The sequence below is a fragment of the Trichosurus vulpecula genome, chromosome 7 (genome assembly GCF_011100635.1).
Source record: "Trichosurus vulpecula isolate mTriVul1 chromosome 7, mTriVul1.pri, whole genome shotgun sequence".
Lineage (NCBI taxonomy): Eukaryota > Metazoa > Chordata > Mammalia > Diprotodontia > Phalangeridae > Trichosurus > Trichosurus vulpecula.
This window is the reverse complement of record NC_050579.1, coordinates 229,754,719-229,778,349: the sequence shown is the minus strand read 5'-3', so window position 1 is coordinate 229,778,349 and position 23,631 is coordinate 229,754,719. Positions and strand designations below refer to the sequence as shown.

The 23,631-nt window shown below is 37.6% G+C and overlaps 1 protein-coding gene across 1 annotated transcript in view; it reads right to left on the bottom strand.

The window, feature by feature from the left end:
• The window catches only part of PKHD1 (PKHD1 ciliary IPT domain containing fibrocystin/polyductin), a 638,127-nt gene that overhangs the window by 187,355 nt on the left and 427,141 nt on the right, over positions 1-23,631 (bottom strand). The window contains exons 55-56 of the mRNA XM_036768333.1: positions 9,581-9,694; positions 5,519-5,606 (exon numbers count right to left, since the gene is read on the bottom strand). Coding sequence (XP_036624228.1) covers positions 5,519-5,606; positions 9,581-9,694 — 202 coding nt within the window. The remainder of the gene's footprint in view (positions 1-5,518; positions 5,607-9,580; positions 9,695-23,631) is intronic.

Sequence of the window (23,631 nt, the reverse complement as noted above, 5' to 3'; positions counted from 1 at the left end):
AATCTTGTTTCAGCCAGTTGCTAGCCATGTGACCCTGGGCAAACCACATAGCTTCTTTCACCCTCAACTTCCTCATCTACACAAAGAGGAGATTGGACCCAATGGCCTCTAAGGTCCTTTCCAGCTTGGAATCTATGATCTGGGAAGAGTATGATAGAAATGAGTGAAGCAACAGAGTATGCATACTTCTCCTCCACTGTCTGTTTGCTTTTATCATTCCCTTTGCCTAGAATGCCCTCTCTTCTCTTTAACTCTTTCCTTCAGGTACTACATTCAGTGCTCTTCCTATTTAAGGAAGTCCTTGGCCTTAAATCTCCTTTTGCACTCAGGGATGAAGACTATATCAAAGCAGTGGAGAAAGGAAATTCCTCACCCTGGGCAGTAATATATTGGAAATCCCATGGGTTATGCTTTTGCCTGATTAATGAAACAGTGGTCCTAAAATATGTCTTAAGAATATATGTGTTCATTGTAGGGCAGTACCCTAAGGAATTCATACAAATAACTTGATTGGAGATTGTGAGGAAGGAGAGGCTTTGGAGAGGGAGGAGCAGCCAGAGAAGTCTAGTGAATAAACAAACATTTACTAAACACCGAATATGTATAGGGCACTGTACTATACACAGTGAGGCAACTGCCTTCACACAACTTTTAAGTCCAAAGGGAGGAAGAGAAAGCCTGTACACAAACAACCATGATATCAAGTAAAAGGTATTGTGGGGGTGGGGGGAGGAAGCACTGAATATGGAGTCAGAGAACCTGGGATTAAATCCTGTCTCTGCTATCCTTTCTTGTGTGACTTCGGGTAAGTTTCTTCAACTCCTTGAGACTCAGCGTCCTTAGTTTTAACATACAAGAAATGAATTAGATGAATTCTAAGGTCTCTTTCACCTCTAAAGTCTATGATCCTATTATCCAAAGTACAAAAGGGAGAAAGACCAGGCTAAGGGCCATGAACAATTTGAGGATAGATATTATTAATCAATCATTACATGGAGATTAATCTATCCAACAATAAGCATTTTAGGCACCTCCTATTGGCCAGACACAATGGTTCTCGGTCCTAGGGATACAAAGACAGAAATGAAACAGTATGCACTATCATGGAAATCAAATTCTATAGGCAGTCATAAAAAGGACCTAGTGCATTCTTAATTTCATCTGCTTACACAGGCTGGGCACACCTTCCCCTATATTGCTTTGCTGCTCAAACACCCCTTCACTCCTGAAATGTAGGTTCACCAAGGAGGATGATCTGAACCCTCTGGGGATCCCTACCTGAAGACCCACAATGCACCTTCCAATCACTTAAGGATCAACACCTAAACAATTCCCCCGCGCCCCAAACCTTCAGTTTTCGCCCGGTCTCTCCAACCACTTACTCATTCTCTCTGCTTCACAAATCAAATCTTTAGCTATAATTTGTCACAAATAGCTAGGGATCAGCTTCCAGTCTGCCTGTTAAGTTACCAGTCATTTCTGTGAGTAGATATGAGAACTCTCCTATAAGCTTACTAAGGACTGTATTTCAAGTCATACGTACTCACGGTTTAAAATATATTTATTTATGTACATGTCCTATTCCCTAGTAGACTGCAAGATCATTGAAGCCAAAGAATATATCATTTTTCATCTTTAGAGTCCTAAAGTTTGCCATAAACTATGGGACCTCACACATAGTAGGTGATGAATAAATATAAACCATCATCATCGTTATTATAAATGTTTCTCGAAGAAATGGATGAATGGGTGGATGCCATCCAAATATGAGTTTTTGCCTTACTCCTATATCATAAAATCCATGTCACCTGGTTCTACTCTAACTCTCCCAGTTTCCACCTCCACCATTTCAAAGACTCTTGGCTTAATGGTTGGTTCCAATTCTTGGTGCATGCAGTATCTCTGATTGATGCTAATGAGCATCATACAGGGGAGAGAAGAGACCTCAATTGTTCTGAATATAAAACCAGAAAGATGAAGAGTTGTTTGTGACCATAATTGTAACCAAAAATGGGAACCAGATGGGAAAAGAAAGGGAGGAAAATATGAATAATCACAGTGGAACTCTCCTGAAAGATAACTTTTTAAAAGGATAAACAAAATATCAGCACATTTTCCATTCTCTTGCCATTAATACATTACACAGTTGAAGAAAAATGTATCTTCAAACTGTTAAGGGAGCATGATTGTATGCTCCCTAAATCACCTTGAAACATCTTTTAAAACCATATATGAGACACACATATATAAACACACACACTTTAAACTGTCTTGTTAACTGAACTAAAATTCTGCTAAAGCTAAATGATAATGGCTGCATATAACCCCGGGCTTTAGGCTATTCTGGGCCTGGGACATTTTTTTTTCTCCTAAGAAAAGATAGTTATGGGATGAGTGACTTGTGACTTTACGAGAGATTTGGTATTTTTCTTCTGTAGCTAATCATTTACCAATCTCATCCAAAATTTATTGAAACCCCAATAATATCAACAGAATCCTTTAGTACTCACCTGCATTGTGAAAGAGCACCATCCTAAATGCTGAAGGAAAACACATTTAAAATCACAGTCCCTGACATTATAGAATTTATGATCTCGGATTGCTTAAGAGATTCGGATAATTACTTCAGTGTTCACTCTCTCCTTATGTCTCCATTCAAAACAGAGCAACAGCCTTACAGACAAGAAGCAGTGGTAACATTCTCATACCAGTATATCCAGAGGTAATCAGAGGGTCCTCAAGACCTGAACGGGCAGGTAGGTGGTACAGTGAATAGGGAGCCCGGCTTGGAGTCAGGAAGAACTGATGTTCACATCTGGCCCCCTATACAGACTAGTTGTATTATTCCGGGAAAGTCACTCAATCTGTTTGCCTCAGTTTCCTCAACTAAAAAAATGGGGATAATAATATCATCTACCTTCCAGGGTTGTTGTGAAGACCAAAGAAGTTAGTAATTGTAAAGCACTTAGTAGTGCCTCGAGCATCATCATCATCACCATCATCATCATCATCACCATCATCATCATCATAACATTTACATAATCATTACTATATAAGTGCTTGTAATTATTATTATTATTAAATTCTGGTTTTCAGTTTTCTGGTTCAGTTTTCAGTTTTCTGGTTCAGTTTTCAGTTTGACATACATCTTCTATTTAGTTAAATAAGTTTTTTTTTGTTTTGGTTTGGTTTTTTTTTTTTTTTTGCTTTTTTTGTTTAGGAAAGTTTGGTTGTTTTTTTTTTCTTTTTAATTGGTAGGCTATTGTGTTCTTAGTCCTATATGAGACACTTAAGGGAATACACACACACATGCATACAAACACAAATGCTCACACATATCCTGCCCTCTGGCATCCTACAACACAGCTGAGTATCAAAGTCCTTCTTCATACACAAAACAGTCAAGCACAAATACGGTGCAGTTGTTCAGAACACAGGGAGATGGATGTGGGCTGATGATCCCCAAACCTACCTTACCTGCCCCGATATTCCTGCTGACCTCAGATCGCACATCTCCAACAGCTTTTCAGACATGTCAAACTGGATGTCCAGGAGACATCATATATGTACTCGACATATCCAAAATGGAGCTCATTATCTTTCCCCCAATCTCTCCATATTTTCTACCTTTCGTATTTCTATAGGGAGAAGCACCTCCTCCCAGTACCTTGGGCTCACATCTTAGGAGTCATCCTTTATTCCTCATTATTTCTCACCCTCATATCGAATCTACGGCCAAGGCCAGTCAATTTCACCTTTGCAAACTCTCTCACAAAAACCTCCGTTCTATCCCCTGGCAGTGCCACCATTCTGGTGGCTCTTGTGACCTTATATCTAGATTATTGTAATAGCCTGCTGATGGGTCTCTCTGTCTCAAGTCTCTTTCCGCTCCAATCCATTTTTCTGTTCAGCCGCTAAAGTAATTTTCCTGATCATGCCACCACCACCCCCACCCCCACTCGATAAACTGCAGTGCCTTCCTATACTCCCTGGGAACAAATGCAAAATGTTCAGTTTGGTATTCAAAGCTCCTTATAACCTAGCCCCTCCTACCTTTCCAGTCTTTGTACACTTTACTCCCCAACACATACTCTTTGATCCAGTGACATTGGCTTCCTGGCCATTCCATGAACAAGACACTCTATTTCTCAGCTCCAGGAATCTTCTCTGGCTGTCTCCCATGCTTGGAACACTCTCCCTCCTCTGCTCTACCTATTAATCTCTCTAGAGAGACCTCCCGACTTCATTTAAGAACCAGCTAAAATCCCATATTTTACTGAAAATTTCCCCCCATCCCTCTTACTTATAGTGCTGTCTCTCTGTTAATTATATCCTGTTTATTTTGTATATAGCTTGTTTGTATATATTTGTTTCCATGTTGTCTCCCTCATTAGATTGTAAGCCCCTTGAAGTCAGAGACTGTCTTTTGCTTCTTTTTATATAACCAGTGCTTAGCACAATGCCTGGCATGTAGTAGGTACTTAATAAATGTTTATTGATCAATCAATCAAAATCTATTATCTCTTAGCCCTAATATCTTCTTTGGACTCTTATCCTGTGGTTACAGTAATCTGTCAGATATTCCTACCTAGAGCAGCACCTTAACTCAGGATTTTCAAAATTAAAATCATCTTTGCAAGAAAAATTGACCCTATTCCATACTTTCCCATCTCTAATGACAGTACCACCAAAGGAAATTTATTTTGTTCCAGAATGTCCTTTTCTCCTTTCTCTGGTTGGTTATATATGCACGACATTCACAAAAATTCGAGTGAAAACTTTTCTAACCAAACAAAAGTCTCCACAAGAAATATCCCTGCTATAGGAAATGACACAAATTCTGAGTTGGCATTAACTAATATGAGGGTGAGAGTAAAATTCACTATAACATAATCTATGGGGACAGGAAGAGAAGAATCAGAGAGAAAAGAATTGTTTAGCAAACCCTTATTATAAATAAAGCTATAGGAGAATGTCTACACTTCTTTAAATAATAAATGGTTTTCTACTAGTGCCATAGATTTAGAGGCAGAAGAGATGGAGCTGAATACTCTCATTTTACAAGTAAAGAAAATTAGACCCAAAAAGTTAGTTTAGTAGCACAATTGTATATAAAATTAATTTGCTAAATATAAAGCACTTGTGTTTTCATTCAAGCAAGCCCTCTAAGAATCTTTACTAAATAACAGTTTTAGCCTCATTCAAGTAACTCTATGTGTTTCCAAGTAATAAAACTAATTTTCCTTTAAATTTGTCTATAATTCATATTTTTCACTAATTCAGACAGACCAACATCTCCCTTATTTACCCTGAACTGGTAAAGTTTTATTATATAACTCCAAAACGCACATCTGTAAAGGAATTCCTCCAAACTCTAATTTACTAATCTTTCGTAAATAAAAATGTTCCTGAAGGTGATTTCATTTAAAAAATTAACTTTTCATTGAAATAACACTTTAAGGTGAAGCAATATAAATTACAAGCGTGCATACTGACCCAAACAACTTTGACCTCTCACCTCTCATTTCCTGATGCAATATCAGCTGCAAGATGTGTCCAGGCCTTCCTAGGGTATGCACTATGAAGCTGTACCTTCCCATAAACCCCTGGAGCAAGTAGAAGACACACACAGGAAATTAATAAGCATAGCAAGAGAAGATCACTAAAGAGGTTAGAATGCAAAAAAGGATAATAGTTAAAAAAAAAACAACTAAATGACACATGCTGAAAAATTAACATTTAATCTGATAAGACTAATGTGGATACTCTAAATATCCTTATATTGTTCCAAGTGTATCTAAGTGGCAATGATATTGATTAGCTATGGGCCATGTAAAGAAAATGAAATGTTATATAATATAAATATGATGCAAAGTTTAGAAATAAATCTATACTCAGTCAATAAAATTTTTTTACACACCTGCTATGTGCCAGGCACTGTGCTAAGCACTGGGGTTATGAAAGGAGGCAAAAGGCAGTCCCCCTCAAGGAGCTTACAATCTAATGGGAGAGACAACATGCAAACAAATATATACAAAGCAAACTATGTACATGATAAATAGAAAATAATTAACAGAGGGAAGGCACTAGAATTAAGAGGGTCAATTTTTCTTGAAAAAATGATCTTAATATTGAAAATCCTGAGTGGAGGTGCTGGTATGTAAGACTTCCAGTAAAAGATAGGATTTCAGTTGAGACTTAAAGGAAGTCAGGAGTTCAGTAGAATCTGTAGAGAAAGACATCATATTTAAAGAATTGTCTACTAGAATACGTCTGAAATCACTGCCCCTAATATATAAATTTGTTGTTTTGGTATTTTATGTTATTTAGTGTGCAAGGAGTGGGGGCAGGGCCAGGGTGGAATGCATTTTGTTTCCTAGAGGAAAGGGATTTAGTGCCACTGGTTTTGTTTCCAGTAATTTACATCAATCTTTTGGCCTGTTAATGATTCTCATCAGACAAAAGGTTTAAAGTCTTGACAGAGATTTGCTTGATGCAGTCCAGCTATATTCTCTTTCTGTACACACATAAAGTACCAAGCTCCATTTTAAACATAATTCCCAATTTTCCAGAACCCACAATTCTCATCAATGACTTTCCCAAGAAAAAGAAGGCCAAAAAACTTATACAAATAAGGAGAAAATATCTGGCATGATACAAGCACTTAATCCACTAATTGGCAAGTATAGCAAAACCTCAGTGAACTAGAACCCAAATGAATGGAACTCTAAATGGTAGAAATTTTTCTTCACTGTGATTTATGAGAGAATGCCAATTTTAAAAGTTGTTATTAGTACGGTTTTTGGGAGGATAAGGAAAGAAGAGGAAAGAAAGAAAGAAAGAAGAAACAAAGAAAAGAAAGAGAGAGAAAGAAAGAAGGAAAGAAAGAAAGAAAAAAGAAAAAGAAAGAAAGAAGAAAAGAGAAAGAAAGAAAGAAAAGAAGAAACAAAGGAAAGAAAGAAAGAAGGAAGGAAAGAGGAAACAAAGAAAAGACAGAAGAAAAAGAAACAAATGAAAGGAGGAAGGAGGAGAGAGAGAAAGAAAGAAAAAGGAGAGAGAGACAGGGAGGGGAGGGAGGAAGGAAGGAGAAGGAAGGAGGAAGGAAGGAACAGAGGGAGTGAGGGAGGGATGGAGGACAGGGAAAAGGAAAAGAGGAAAGAAAGGAGGGAAAGGAGAAGAGAGGAAGAGAGGTTTAAAAAAGAAGAGAGAAAAGAAGATGGAGAAGAGGAGATGGGGAGGGAAAGGGAGGAGAAGGGGAGGAGAAAAGAGGGAGAGGGAGAGGAGAAGGGGAATATAGGGGAAAGGAGGGAAGAGGAAAGGGAGACGAGAGAAGAATGGAGGCAGAAGGGAGGAAAGGAAAGGAGAGGAGAGGGAGAGGAGAGTGGACGGATAGGGGAGGGGAAGGGAAGAGAGGAAGACGAAAAGAGGCGACTTCCACAATATAGCCTGGATTATTACAGATTTTTTTTCAATGTCATATACTTTCTACAACATCAATGGGCTTTTACATAATGAGAATTGGCCTTCATGATTCAAGAAAGTGGACTAATGTATTTTTGGAAGATTTAAAGCAACAACAGAAAAGCTTTTGCTTTTTACAAGCAAAATCGAAAAAAAGTTTGCTGTTTAATCTTGAATTAGTCCATTTTGATTAATCAATTAATGCACTATTTCTTTGAACATTCTTATTAATGAAGATTAAGAGAAGCTAAATCTGTCATTTATGTTGCAATTTTACTTGCTTCATGGTAGATAATTATGGACCCAGTACGAGAGGAGGAAAAAGCCCTACTATTTCTTTATTCATTTCATCCTAGTCCCACAAAGACTAGAGAGAAACTCAATTGTGAGATCCTTAAGGGTATATCTTATCACCACCTTGCTGTCTCTATAATACCTGGCACTGTTCTTCAGACATATTAGATGCTCAGTAAGTATTTGTTGAAAATTAGAAGGCTGATGATGACACTAAATAAACTTCACCAACTCAATAAATATCATTGTTTCTCATGATTTTAATGAGGAACTAACCCCCAAAGAGGGTATTTCTGAGGCTTAACTGAGAATCTAGAATATACCGGATACTGCCCAAAACCTGTATTCAGAAAATGGCCCTTGACTGGAGATAACGGAGGCTGGACATAGGAGAACTCCCTCCAGATCCTCTATTTAAGGAGGATGCCCAGGCAGACACCTCATCACTTCCCACCTGGCTATAGGACTTCATCATTCCCCCACCCATGGTACCTGCTCTCCCTTCCCTTCCCCCACCCCTCAGCTTCTTTTTATGCATTTTCTTCTCCATTAGATTTTTAGAACCTCTAGGACAAGGAATGTCTTTTGCCTTTTTAAAATTTTTAACCATCATGCTTAGCACAGTGCCCATCATGTAACAGGCACTTAATAAATGTTTATTGACTAAATGAATGAATGAATATCTAAGGCAGATTCTTTAAAAGTATTTAATTTAGAGGATTTCTAAGACAAAAGCCAAGAATAATACACTTGTATTGGTTGCAATTCTGATTAAACATAAATCTGCGTGAAATCAAAAAAACATCAGAGCTGGCCAAAGGGAGAGACAGACAGACAGAGATAGAGAGACAGAAAGAAACAGAGAGATGATAAAGAAATAGATGATAGAAAGATAGATAGAGATGATATAGAAAGCGATGACAGACCGTTGGATTTTTTGTTGTCCATCTTTCATTTTGGAAGAAAAACAATGACATCATGAGTATGAGTATATAGCTATGGATGATATAGAAATAGAAAGAGAAATTGATTGATAGATCATGCGGCATCATCAGTTGTGCATTGACAGAAAACAATTTATCACATTTTTTAGAACCAACGGACAGAGATGATCTAATGCTTAATGGTGTTAAGAGTCCTTGGAGGGACCCTGAGAAATAAGAAAGCAACTCTCTGACCATCTTCATTATCCAATATAGAATCACCCAAACTAAGGAAGTGGCAGACCTTAGGACAACCGGGGGCAGCGGGGTGTGGAGCTCATTATTCCTGCTGTTATCTAAAATTGAGTTATTTGTAGGACACAATATATGTGACTGAGAAGCCATTTTAGGTTGTGTTTTTTTTTTCCATCGCACCCTTTTTAGTTGGATCTTTCAGTGTAATAACATCAGCAAATGTAGAGACAGCTGCCCAGCCTGTTTTACTGTGGTATGATCAACTAGAAAGATCTCACAACTAATAAAAATCCACCCAAAATTAGCTACTAATCACACATAAAACCAAATTCACAGTTAGTCTCCTTCCTACTTCCCACACACATGTAAGTGCAGAATGTTTTGAATTGATATAATTTTAATCCAAATGGATGACTGCATAGCAACTACCTCTACCAATGAAGATTAGTGACAGATTAATAATCATAAAGACTTGTCTGGGACCCTGAGAGTTTTAGTGACTTGTCCAGGGTCACACAACCAGTATGTATCAGAGGCAGTGAACATAGGGCATTCTTATTTCAAAGCCAGCACTGCATTTGAGTATGCCAGGTACCTTTTGACATTTTATTTACTTAATTTAAAAAGATATAAATGCATATTCCTACCAATAGTTCCTGGAGCAATGTTAATCCCATCCAAACGGTCACAGTAGACTCCCTCAGAGGCTTGAAGCTGGATCAGAAGTGTTTGGCCTTTCTGTAAGGGCTCAGAAAAAGTCCCTGTTTAAAAAGAAAAGTTCTCCAGTAACTTCATTTGAAGATTAAGAATTATGTTAGACTTTCAAGAAGGCAAAGGCAAGTGAATATATTAGACCATGTAGAGGAGTTACTGATAACATGCTTTTAAATTATAAACACATATATAATATATATCATATATACATATATGTGTAAAAACTTATTCAGACACCTATAACCACACAATAAATGAGCTAATTATAAATATTTGGATTTGGTCATTCAAGCAAGCTTTGTAAGAATATTTAATAACTAACATTTTAACCAAGTTCTTATGTGATTATGTGTGTGTATATATACACATATGTATAAACACACGCATATACACACATACACATGTATAAATATATAATGTACAAATATGCTATTTTAATTAAGATTATTTACAATACTTAATGTGTGTTACATACATGCATATACATAATATATGTGTGTGTATGTATATATGCCAATAAACTTTTAAGTAGGAGAAGAACCTATATGGACAACAACTAACTGGTTCTACATCTTTGTCCTCAACTTTTAAAAGTGCTTTTGCTTCTGCAGACCAACATTTCCCAATTTACTGGATTTGAGTGAAGTTTCTACTTGTTATAGCTTTAATATATTCCCTTTCTCTATATAAACAGAAACTATAATGTGGGGAAGACAGACATGGTTTTCCAAAAGGTCTCACATAAATATAGCCTTGAAGTTAAAGCTATTTTACAAATGCCAAACTTCATACTTCAGATACAAATTTAATATATACAGGTGCAAAGTACAATTTTTTGTATTATGCGGATGATATTTTTATACTGCTGAAATACTTCCAATGGCTCTACCAAGTAGTCAAATACCATATCCTTTAAGGAATGTGTTATTTTCTAAGCCTAACACTGATTCATTCATTCAACAAGGGTTTTTTAAGCACCTACTATGTGCTAAGCATTGTACTAAGCATTGGAAATACAAGCATAAAAACAATATAACACAGCATAAATACAATCCATTAATATTGACACAACAAATCCCTGGTAGAAATTGACAACAGTCATCCTCCATTTTACAGGTAGGAATAGAGAAGTTTTACCAGATTTATCTGACGAATTCACATCCTTGCCAAGATGGGCAGCAAGAATAAGTCCGAGGAGGATTATTTCCCTCTGGAGATATTTCCCTATCCTTTTGTACCTGGTGGTATAGACATGGTTTCCCTGAAATAATGTACCCCGTAAGGAAGTAAAGGAGGGTAAGAAGGCAGTGCAGCAAGGGGAGAAGGAGAAATAAAGACAGCATACACAATGGACAAATGTACAGAAAAGTCCAGTGAGAAATCTAACTTTCTAGATTTATCACTAATAAGAAAAGAAAGAAAAATCTTAGAATAAATATAGATTTATTGCACCATCTTTACATGTCATGTCATCTAAGTTGCAATTTAAATATTCTAGCACAAAGTCTTATATTTCTTAATGGAAACAACAGAATAATAAAGGCATAATGCATCCTAGGGATTTTCTTTTTATTCTTTTCTTCTTTTGTTTTTCTTTAAATTGATGTCTTGCTTTTAGATTGCCTAAATTTCCACTAGATCTCTGCTTCTTGCAGAGAGTCACCTCTTACAACAGAAGGTTGTAAATTAGCCCTCTTACAACAGGGCTAGGCCCATGGAAATCTTGAGAGTTCTCTAATCTATATGAGTAGTCATTTTGATGGGTCTAACAATTGAGTGGAAAGAAATGACAATTACAAAATTATTACAACTAACTGCTACTAAGTTAACTAATAAACCCTCCAGGTGTTATCTGTAGATACTTCCATCTCAATGCATGGTTTTAGAGTGCATCCATGCCTTTATAGGTCATCCCTCAAAGGCATGGCTTGGTCAAGTAGGTCAGTATATTGATCCACATGTTGCAGGTATGGGGGAGAGACAGACAGAGACAGAGATGTTAAGTGAATCTGCCTAGGGTCACACAGCAAGTGAATAGGAGATCAAGGATTGGAACTCACAGCCTATGAATTTCCAGTGTGTGGCTTAACCCACTAAGCCAAGCTGCCCCTCTGTGTCGGTAATAGTGTTTATGCTATCAGCAGAACCACTAATGTGTTCTTTCAGCCAATATGAAGATGTTGCTAGAGCAGAAAGAAGGGGAACAGAGAGGAGGGGGGATGTTAAAGCAAATGCGTGTGGTGTAGCCCTTATCTTGTGGTGATAAGTCTGTACAGTAAGCTGTATTCCAACTGTGATTTCATTTATTTCACGGAGGGTAGTTTACAGTCTTGGAAAAAAATGGCCTAGCATTAAACAGATACCAGGGAGGAAAAAGTAGGACAGTTTTTGCCCTAGAGAAATGTATGCAGAGTCCAGCAAAAAAAGAGTTCAGCGTTCCTCTAAAATTAGAGATTAAATCAATTATGCAACACAAAACTGCAGCAGATGTGGATTTTTTTTACGTCTGTGCAAAATTAGCCAGCTTGCCATGATCTTCCAGTATCTGAAATGACCAGAGTTTTTATTTTGTTGGTCTCCTTGGTCCAAGAGGTAGAAAGATGGTAGGAATGGAAAGTAGAAGGAAGGGAATTGGTGGCATAGATGAGAAATCCTAACAAAGTGTCCTTCCAACTTTAAAATAAAGTGATTTTTTTTGCATATTTAAAAGGGGCTGAAAATCAGGCTCTAAAGACCAGGGTTATCCCTTTATTCTCAGATTGAGCAAAAACAACAGCAAAAGCAGGAGAAGATATTCTTCTCCCCAGCATGTTCTACAGTCATAACCTAGAGCAATCACCTAGGAAGCAGAAGGTTCTTTTATACAGGATCATTTGGACAGTCCTTGTTTTTTTTTTTCCTCTACTCAAATCCCCCACAACAAGCCTTTGAGAATAAATATAGATTTATATGCCTACATTGTACCTTCTTTACAAGAAAAAAGTGTACCTTGCAAATATTCTCTAAGTTGCAATTTATGCTGTTGAAATTTAAATGTCCAAGTACAGTGGGTAGTGAACAGAATCTTTTGTCTCATAGTGTGAATAACAGAATAATAAAGGTAGAAAGGATCTTAGAAATGATCTCTTTGGGGGGGGGCGGAGCCAAGATGGCCGCATGAAGGCAGCCTCTTACCGGAGCTCTCTCACAAGGTCTGTCAGATTCCCAAAAAAAAGAGAATTTGAGCAGATTTGAGAGAGTCAGAAACCGCGAGCAGTCTGCGTGGGGCAAATTTCCGAGCCGGGAGAGTTTGAAAGGCCGGAGGAACGAACCTGCAGGCTCGGAGAGTGCCCGGTGCGGAGCTGCTCCAGACCAAGGCGGAAGCAGCTGGCCGGGAAATCCACGTGGGAGACGGGCTGGGAGAAAGCTGGGCGCCCGAAACCAGCAGAGATCCCCAGGCCTCCCAACACAGGACGGCAGTCTCTGGGAGCGACGAGAGGCAGCGCAACGCCACCAGCCGCGAAAACACCCACTCCTGACGCCTGCAAAACCCAGGAACGCGGCTTCTTGAACTTCCGGAAGACTCAATGACCAGGTAACCGGCTCTAACCCCTCCCCCCCTCACCCAGAGAATTCCTCGGGAAAAAAAAAAGAGAACTGAAACAGAGGAGAGAGTAGCGGGGCTTCACAGGACAAATACTAGAAGCTCATTAGTCCCAGAGGGGAAGAGTCGGCAGGGGGCCAAGCCAGGAGCCCAGACGTAACCTTGCTCCCCCAGGGGAAGCGCCAGTCATCAGCTCAAACAACAAACAGCTGAGACCATTGCTGAAAAGCAAGTGCTGGAGAGCACCCACAGGGAGTGAGACGCCAGGGAGCCAGACCCCTCCCCCACACCTCAGGAAACTGAAGGTTATAATTCTAGACTCACAACCCCCAGAATAAGAAAGCTGGGACAGAAAGCCCTGAGATCCACAGATAGAAATTTGTTGTAAAGCCAGCAAAAGGCAAACCAACATGAAGAAGAACACAAAAAAACCGAGGACAATAGATTCTTTTTATGGAGACAGGCAGGATCAAAATATCGACATAGAAGAAGATAGCAATGACACGGTAGATACATCAGATACCTCAAAAGCTAATATGATCTGGTCTCCAGCCCAAAAAGCACTGCTGGAAGAGCTAAAAGAGGATTTTAAAAACCAAATTAGGGAGGTAAAAGAAAACATGGAAAAAATGGAAAAGTCCCTAAAGAATAAGATTGGCGAAATGGCTATGGAGATTCAGAATCTAGAGAGAGAAAAGGACACCCTGAGAGGTGAAATCAACCAATTGAAAATGGAGGCTCAAAAGCAAAATGTAAACACTAACTCATTTAAAATTAGACTTGAGCAAGTAGAAGCTAATGAATCTATGAGGCATCAAGAAGTAATAAAACAAAACGTAAAGAATGAAAAAATAGAAAAAAATGTGAAATATCTGATTGGCAAAACTACTGACCTGGAAAATAGATCCAGGAGAGACAATTTGAGAGTTATTGGTCTACCGGAAATCCACGATGAAAAAAGGAGCCTTGACAGTATCTTCGAAGAAATTATCAAAGACAACTGCCCAGAGGTCCTAGAACCAGAGGGCAAAATAGTCATTGAAAGAATTCACCGATCACCCCCTGAAAGAGATCCCAAACTGAAAACACCAAGAAATATTATAGCCAAATTTCAGAGCTATAAACTCAAGGAGAAAATACTGCAAGCAGCCAAAAAGAAGCAATTCAAATATCGTGGAACTACAGTCAGGATCACGCAGGATCTCTCAGCTTCTACATTAAAAGACAGGAGAAATTGGAATATGATATTCCGAAGGGCAAAGGAGCTGGGACTACAACCAAGGATCAACTACCCAGCAAAACTAAGCATAATTTTCCAGGCAAGGCGATGGACATTCAATGAAATAGGGGAATTCCAGACCTTCCTGATTAAAAGGCCAGAACTCAATGGAAAATTTGATCTCCAAATACAAACCTCAAGAGAGACATAAAAAGGTAACCAGGGGGAAAAACCCCACAAACTTCATTAACCAATAAGGTTAGGTTGTTTACATCTTTATATGGGATTATATCATCTTATGTATGTTTTTTATGTATATATATATGTATATATATATATATACATATACATATATAAGTCATTCTTGTGAATGGTACAACTATTGTGACAAATGAAAGGGATATACATAGGTTGTGAATGCCTGTATAAATTAACTGATGTAAAGATATAAAATATAAATAAGAGATATAAAGGGAGGGCTATGAGGGAAGTGGTAAGGAGGTTGTAGAAAAGGGTAAATTACACCAAAGGAAGTGGCAAAAAAACATAGTAGAGGGAAAGAAGGGAGGGAGAAGAGCAGTATTTGAGCTTTACTGTCATCTGATCTAGTTCAAGAAGGGAATAACATACTCTGATAAGTTTAGAAATCTAACTTGTCCTACGGGAAGTGGGAGGGAAAGGGGGGAAAAAGGGAGGGGGGAGGGCAGAAGGAAGAGGAGAAGTAGCAAGTGGGTAACGGTAAGATAAGGGAGGGGAATAAAGAGGGAGGGTTAACTGAGGAAAGCGGCGGTCAAAAGCAAAACTTTGTTGGGGAGGAGAAGGGGAAAGGGAGAAATAAAAGCATAAACAGGGGGAATTAGGATGGAGAAAAAGACACAGATAGAAATCATAACCCTGAACGTGCAGGGGATGAACATTCTCACAAAACAGAAGCAGATAGCAGAATGGATTAAAAACCATAATCCTACAATATGCTGTTTACAAGAAACGCATCTGAAACAGGGGGATACACATAGGGTTAAGGTAAAAGGCTGGAGTAAAATATATTGTGCCTCAGCTAAAGTAAAAAAAGCAGGTGTAGCAATCCTAATCTCAGACAAAGCAAAAGTAAAGATAGATCTAATTAAAAGAGATAAGGAAGGACATTATATCCTGCTAAAAGGCACCATAAACAATGAAGCAATATCATTGCTTAACATATATGCACCAAGTGGTAAGGCATACAAATTCTTAGAGGAGAGGTTAAGGGAGTTACAGGAAGAAATAGACAGCAAAACTATAATATTGGGAGACCTCAACCTCCCCCTTTCCGAACTTGATAAATCTAACCTCAAAATAAATAAGAAAAAAGTTAAGGAGGTAAACAGAATTTTAGAAAAGGCACATATGATAGACCTCTGGAGAAAACTGAACGGGGATAAAAAGGAATATACTTTCTTCTCAAAAGTACATGGCACATACTCAAAAATTGACCATGTACTAGGGCATAAAAACCTCACAATCCAGTGCAGAAAAGCAGAAGTAGTCAATGCATCCTTTTCAGATCATGATGCAATAAGAATCATTTTTAATAAAGTACCATGGAAAAATAAGCTAAAAACTAATTGGAAACTAAATAATTTAATTCTAAAGAGTGAGTGGGCCAAAGATCAAATCAGAGAAACAATTAATAATTTCATTCAAGAGAATGACAATAATGAAACAACATACCAAAACTTATGGGATGCAGCAAAAGCAGTTCTTAGGGGAAGTTTTATATCTCTAAATGCCTACATGAATAAAATAGCGAAAGAGGAGATCAATGATCTGGGCAGACAGCTGAAAAAGCTAGAAAAAGAGCAAATTGAAAACCCCCAATTAAACACCGAATTAGAAATACTGAAAATCAAAGGAGAGATTAATAAAATTGAAACCAAGAAAACTATTGAATTAATAAATAAAACAAAGAGCTGGTTTTATGAAAAAACCAATAAAATTGACAAACCTTTGGCCAATTTGATTAAAAAAAAGAAAGAAGAAAATCAAATTACCAGTATAAAAAATGAAAAGGGTGAGGTCACCTCTAATGAAGAGGAAATCAAAACAATAATTAGGAATTATTTTGCCCAACTGTATGCCCATAAATTTGACAACCTTAGAGATATGGATGAATATCTACAAAAACATAAACTGCCCAGACTAACAGAGAAGGAAGTGAAATTTCTTAATGACCCCATATCAGAAAAAGAAATTGAGCAGGCCATCAACGAACTCCCTAGGAAAAAATCTCCAGGGCCAGATGGTTTTACATGTGAATTCTATCAAACATTTAAAGAACAACTAATTCCAATACTTTGTAGACTATTTGGGAAAATAGGTGAAGAAGGAGTCCTACCAAATTCTTTTTATGACACAAATATGGTACTAATACCCAAACCAGGTAGAGTTAAAACAGAGAAAGAAAATTATAGACCAATTTCTCTAATGAATATTGATGCAAAAATTTTAAATAAAATATTAGCAAAAAGATTGCAGCAACTCATTACGAGAATAATACACCATGACCAGGTAGGATTTATTCCAGGAATGCAAGGCTGGTTCAATATTAGGAAAACTATTAGCATAATTGACCATATCAACAACAAAACTAGCAGAAACCATATGATCATCTCAATAGACGCAGAAAAAGCCTTTGACAAAGTACAACACCCATTCCTATTAAAAACACTAGAAAGCATAGGAATAAGGGGAACCTTCCTCAAAATTATAAATAGCATCTACCTAAAGCCATCAACAAGCATTATTTGTAATGGGGATAAACTAGATGCATTCCCAATAAGATCAGGGGTGAAACAAGGATGTCCATTATCACCCCTATTATTCAATTTGGTTCTAGAAACATTAGCTGTAGCAATAAGAGAAGAAAAAGAAATTGAAGGAATTAGAATAGGAAAAGAAGAAACTAAATTATCACTGTTTGCAGATGATATGATGATTTATCTAGAGAATCCTAGAGAATCAAGTAAAAAACTACTTGAAATAATAAACAACTTTAGCAAAGTTGCAGGATATAAAATAAACCCACATAAATCCTCAGCATTCCTATACATTACTGACAAAGCCCAACAGCAAGAGATAGAAAGAGAAATTCCATTCAAAGTTACTGAAGGCACTATAAAATATTTGGGAGTCTATTTGCCAAGGCAAACCCAGGGCCTATATGAACATAACTATGAAACACTTTTCACGCGAATAAAATCAGATCTAAATAAATGGAGAAATATCACTTGCTCATGGTTAGGCTGAGCTAATATAATAAAAATGACAATTCTACCTAAATTAATCTATCTATTCAGTGCCATACCAATCGAACTGCCAAAAATTTTTTTACCGAGCTGGACAAAATAATAACAAAATTCATTTGGAAAAACAAGAGGTCTAGAGTATCTAGCATATTAATGAAAAGACATGCTAGAGATGGTGGTTTAGCCACACCAGATATTAAACTGTACTACACAGCAGCAGTCATCAAAACTGCCTGGTACTGGTTAAGAAACAGGGGTGTGGATCAGTGGAATAGGATAGGTACACAAGTAGGTGAAATCAACAAGTTTAGCAATCTACTCTTTGATAAACCCAAAGAAGCCAGTTTCTGGGCTAATAATTCACTATTTCACAAAAACTGTTGGGAAAATTGGAAAATGGTAGGGAAAAAACTGGGCATAGACCAATATCTTACACCATATACCAAAATAAAGTCAAAATGGGTTCATGATTTAGGAGTAAAAGTTGATACTCTAAATAATTTGGGAAAGCAAGGAATAGTTTACTTATCAGATTTGTGGAAAAGTAAAGAATTCATGACCCAACAAGAGAGAGAGAGCATTACAAAATGCAAAATGGATAATTTTGATTATGTCAAATTGAAATGTTTTTGTACAAAAAAAGCCAATGCAACAAGAATTAGGAGGGAAGCAGAAAATTGGGAGAAAATCTTTGCAACTAGTATCTCTGATAAAGGCCTCATCTCTAAAATATACAGGGAGCTAAGCCAAATATATAGGAATACAAGCCATTCCCCAATTGAGAAATGGTCAAAGGATATGAACAGGCAGTTTTCAGAGGAAGAAATTAAAGCTATCTACAGGCATATGAAAAAATGCTCTGGATCGCTGCTGATTAGAGAAATGCAAATCAAAACAACTCTTAGATACCACATCTCTCCTGTCAGATTGGCTAAAATAACAAATCAGGAGAATGATAAATGCTGGAAAGGATGTGGGGAAATTGGAACATTGTTGCATTGCTGGTCGAGTTGTGAGCTGATCCAGCCATTTTGGAGGGCGGTGTGGAACTATGCCCAAAGGGCTATAGAAATGTTCATACCCTTTGACCCAGTAATACCACTTCTAGGGTTGTATGCCAAAGAAATCATGCAAGCGGGAAAAGGACCCATATGTACAAGAATATTTATAGCGGCTCTCTTTGTGGTAGCCAAGAATTGGAAAGCAAAGGGATGCCCATCAATTGGGGAATGGCTGAACAAGCTGTGGTATATGAAGGTGATGGAATACTATTGTGCCATAAGAAATGGGGATGATGCAGACTTCATAACAACCTGGAAAAACCTACACGACATAATGCTGAGTGAGCGGAGCAGAGCCAGGAGAACGTTGTGCACAGCCACAGATATGTGGATTCCGTGAGGACCAACCCTGACATACTGCGCTTCTTTCAGCAACCTAAAGGGGCAAGGACAATTCCAGGGGACTCACGATGGAGAATGCTATCTTCATTCAGAGAAAGAACTGCGAAGTTTGAATACAGACTGAGGCACACTACATGCTCGCCTTTTCTGCTTCTCTTTTGTTTTTGTTTTTGGGGTTTTTTTTTCTTGTTTGTTTTGTTTTTTTTTTTTTTTTTGGTTCTGTTTCTTCTTTCTCATGATTCATTCCATTGGTCAAAATTCTTCTCCACGACTTGACTAGAGCATAAATTAATTCAATGCGAAGTTATACATGACAGTTATATGAGACTTCATGCCGTCTTGGGGAGGGAGGGGGGAGGGAGGGGAGAAAAACTGGAACTCAAAACTATGTAGAACCGTGTGTGGTAAACTAAAAATAAATAAAACACCTTTAAAAAAAAAAGAAAAAAGAAATGATCTCTTTGATATTTTTTAAATTGATGTCTTTTGATTTTCTCTTGTATACATTTCCAAATAGATTTCTGTTCCTCCCAGAGAGCCATCTTGTACAACAGAAAGAAGAAAGATAAGCAAACTAAGTGATATATTAACCATGTCTGATATTATATATAGTGTTCCAAACCCATTGCACTTCATATCCTCTTTGGTTTGATGATTATAATTTCGCAGTGTCCAGTTTCAAGGGGTTTTTTTTGGAGTGAAGTTATTATTCAGTTATATTTGACTGTTCATGACCCCTTTTGAGGTTTTCTTCGAAAAGACGCTGGAGTGGTATGGCATTTCCTTCTCCAGCCCATTTTACAGATGAAGAAACTGAGGCAGACAGGGTTGAATGACTTGCCCAGGGTTACACAACTAGTAAGTGTCAAATTTGAGGCCAAATTTGAACTCAGGATGATGTCTTCCTGATTTTAGGCCAGATGCTTCTATCCTCTACACCACTTAGCTATCCCTTTTCGTTGTTTATTTTTGTTCTTCCCACTTACATTTTCATAGTCACTAGAGCACTGAAACTACTAACACAAACCAGCTAGCAAGAGCCAAATGAAGACTTCATGTGAGCATTTATAGCCTGGCAAATGTTACAAACCAGGGTTTGATTTACATTTTGCTAATTATCTAGACTTAAGAAAGTGATGGAAAGCCTGTTTTTGTTGTTGTCTTTCATTCTCAAAGAGGACCAAAATGACATCATTATGTCAGGGTCAAGGTATAGTATCACTGACTGTGGCTGATCAGATCAGGACAAGCTCAGAAGGCTTCATCGTGGGATGTGCACAAATATTCTGTGCGAACGTTTGGAGTGGAGATTTCTAGACTTAAGAAAGTGATGGAAAACATGTCAATAATGCAGACTAAACATAAAAGCATATATGCATTTTTTTAAAGCAAAGAGCTGGTTGTTAAACATTTGTTGGAACATGTATGATTATGATTATTGTTAATGCCACATTCCTGGATCTATTGACTTCACTTTTTATCAGTCTATAAAAGTCTTTCCATGCTTCTGTGAAATCATCATATTCATCCTTTCTTGCAGCAGAGTAATATTCCCTTATGTTCATGTGTTAGAATTTAGTTGGCCCTTTTCCAATTGACCTAATCATTCCCATTTTACAGATGGAGAAACTAAGATCTATAGAGATAATATTATTTGCCCAAAGATCCATTGCAATTGGTAACAGAATGGGGACTGAAATCTAGAGTCAAGTGTTTTATCTCCTCCTCTAGTGTTCAGATAGAGCTGCAAGAGATGAATTTCAAAAACATCTTGACCAGCAGTAACGCTATTGAAATAATTGGATAGCCTATAAAGTTAAAGGTATGAAATATTCTTTGATCCACATGTGTGACTGTTATCACTGCTTTGCCAATGATCCAAGAAGTATCTTGGAAACAGGAAGCTGGCCTTCAGGGAGAAGGATGCCCAAATGTCAGTCTAGGGAAAGAGATGAAAAAGTCAAACTTTAACCAAAAAGTCAGAACCTAAAATAACAACTCACTAATAAATATTCTTAAGAAAATACACCAGGATAGAAAGGAATGAGTCAAAGGAGAACAAGACTTTTCAAGTTATAGTCCCTAAGATCTCAAGGAAGATTAGAAAAAGGATGTCTGTCAAGTCAGTGTATGGCTGACTACACAGAGAAACAATCTTTGGAGACTACAGTAAGAAGGGTCCTCATTCAGAGAGCCAAGGACAGTGTAAAATCTTTCAGGGTCCATAATCGTTGGGGCCTCATGGATGGTGTGTTCTCAATGAAACCATTTAGGTAATTTGTGAACATCTTTTTCTTTTTTCTAGATGAATGTTAGTCAGTATTTTAATATTTTCCTACAATTTTTTAACCAGGAATCAAACTCAGTCTCTCTGACCAATAGTTTATAGATTTCTAAATTCTTTGAAACTTAAGGCATTTACCCTTCTCCAATCCTATGTATTTCTTCTGCTACTATGATTTTTCTTTGAAAAAATTAAACTTAAACATAAAAAAATAGTTCCATATACAGAGCAGAAGACAAAAAAGGTATTCTCCTTGGAAGCATGAATCTTACTTTTAAGTATGTAATAAGTTTTACTTTCAATACTTTCCTGCTTGACTGTGCTTCCTTCTGGATTTGCTACACTCAAAGAGATGACTCAGCAAACTACACATTTCTCTTGACCTTCTCTGACTGTACTAGGGCGATGAGAGTTTGTTTGCCCATGTTGAAACTAGCTTTGCTGATAAGTCTTCTGTGGGCTGGCATTTTAGGCATCAGCCAGAGTGATCAAGGCTCATCTTGGAATATTCCAGGGTTCCAAAGTCCCTAGCAATGTGTCCTGAGATGCCATAGAGGGCCTAAAGATATAGCACTCTGAACTGTGGTAGGCCTAACTAACTCAGGGAGAAAGAGTTCAGTGTGTGAAGCCAGATGACTCAGAAAAACCAGGGCTGATCAACCCACCTAAAAGTGTAGTAGAAGAAGGAGCCAGACCCTGCAACAGAGTTTCATTTGGGGTGGAAGAGGTCATTTACTGTAGTTGTTCACTATTTCCTCACTATTATTTGGCCCAGGTTTTTGTTGCAGTAAGTTATGAGGGAACTGGACATCTTGTCTCTGCTAAGGGAGTCATCTTGGTTAGAAGTCCTCACCATGACCTTTCAAAGATCATCGAGAATGGCTCTAGAATCACATCTACCAGTGCTTTCAAGAACTTGGTATGTGCCATGTGACAAGAAAAGTTAATAAGCCTATACCTTACCATGCTGAATTTGCTTTGACTAGAAATCTGAGAGCTTGGACTATCATTAAATTCAGAAAAGACTGATCCAACTTATTCTCAAGAAAGATCTCAAAAGAGGACTGTGTTTAATCATTATATTGATTGGAGATTGGGGGAATTAGTAGAAACATCCAGGTCTACCTTACCTCAATATTTAAACTAAAAAACAAAGTTACTTTTAAGGACTTTATATTTTTAATTTCTCACTTTGTTTTATATTTTAATCCCTTGCTATTTTACTGTCATGATAAATAGTAAGAAACTGTTAGCCACAGTGTTGCAGAAAGCATGTGGTACCAAAGAAGACCCAGGATTGATGATGAGTGAGTTTGGCACAACAGGGGAAATAAAAGGAAGGAGGTCCCAGTGAGGGAGGGAAGCACTGAGTCTGAAATCCAAAGAGTGCAGTAGGATGATGACATCCAGGAGGTAAAGATGCTGATTTGGGTCTGATTAGGTAGAGTAAGAGAACTGAGATATCAGGGGTTTGATAGTTCTTATGAATGTTAAGATAATAAGGATACCTAGAGAGATGGTAGGGGGAGAAGGGAGAGGAAGAAAGTGATCTAGATGCTACAGTAATCCAGAAAAAATTGAAATGATGTCTGGACAGGTGGTAGGAAATAGTAATAACTGAGAGAATGTAAAGTATGGACTTTTGATGATAACAAGAAGAAAGAAGTCCTTTTCACTAATTAAATATCCTGACATGAGGTCCAGAATTAACCTGCCTTATAAGTAAATCTTAAGTCTATAACATATGGCATTAAAGTAGGATTTCAGCACAAACAGGTTCTAGTTTTTCAGGGTGCTGGCCTATTATCCCTAAAACGCGTGATTTGCCGTCTTCCTTGTATAAGTTAATTTGAATCAGAAGGCAGGGGCTAAATATAGAGCCACTTTATACACAGTTTAGAATGTCATTAGTATTCAATTAAAGGTAAACGACAATAGTGTCCAAAGAAGGTATCAGATCCTTCTTCTACCTAATGAGTATTCATTTCTCAGGTCCTATTCATTGAACTCAAAATAATAAATTAACACGTTAGCTATTCTGTTCTATTGATGCTTAGATTACCATAATGCATTAATTCAATTCAATTAAACAAATTTATTGAGCACCTACCACGTGCAGAGCTAGGTAGGCACTGTGATACTTTCAAGATATACTGGGGAAACCATAGCCCAAAGGCCAGATTCAGCCACTTGCTTAAATTCATCTGTCCT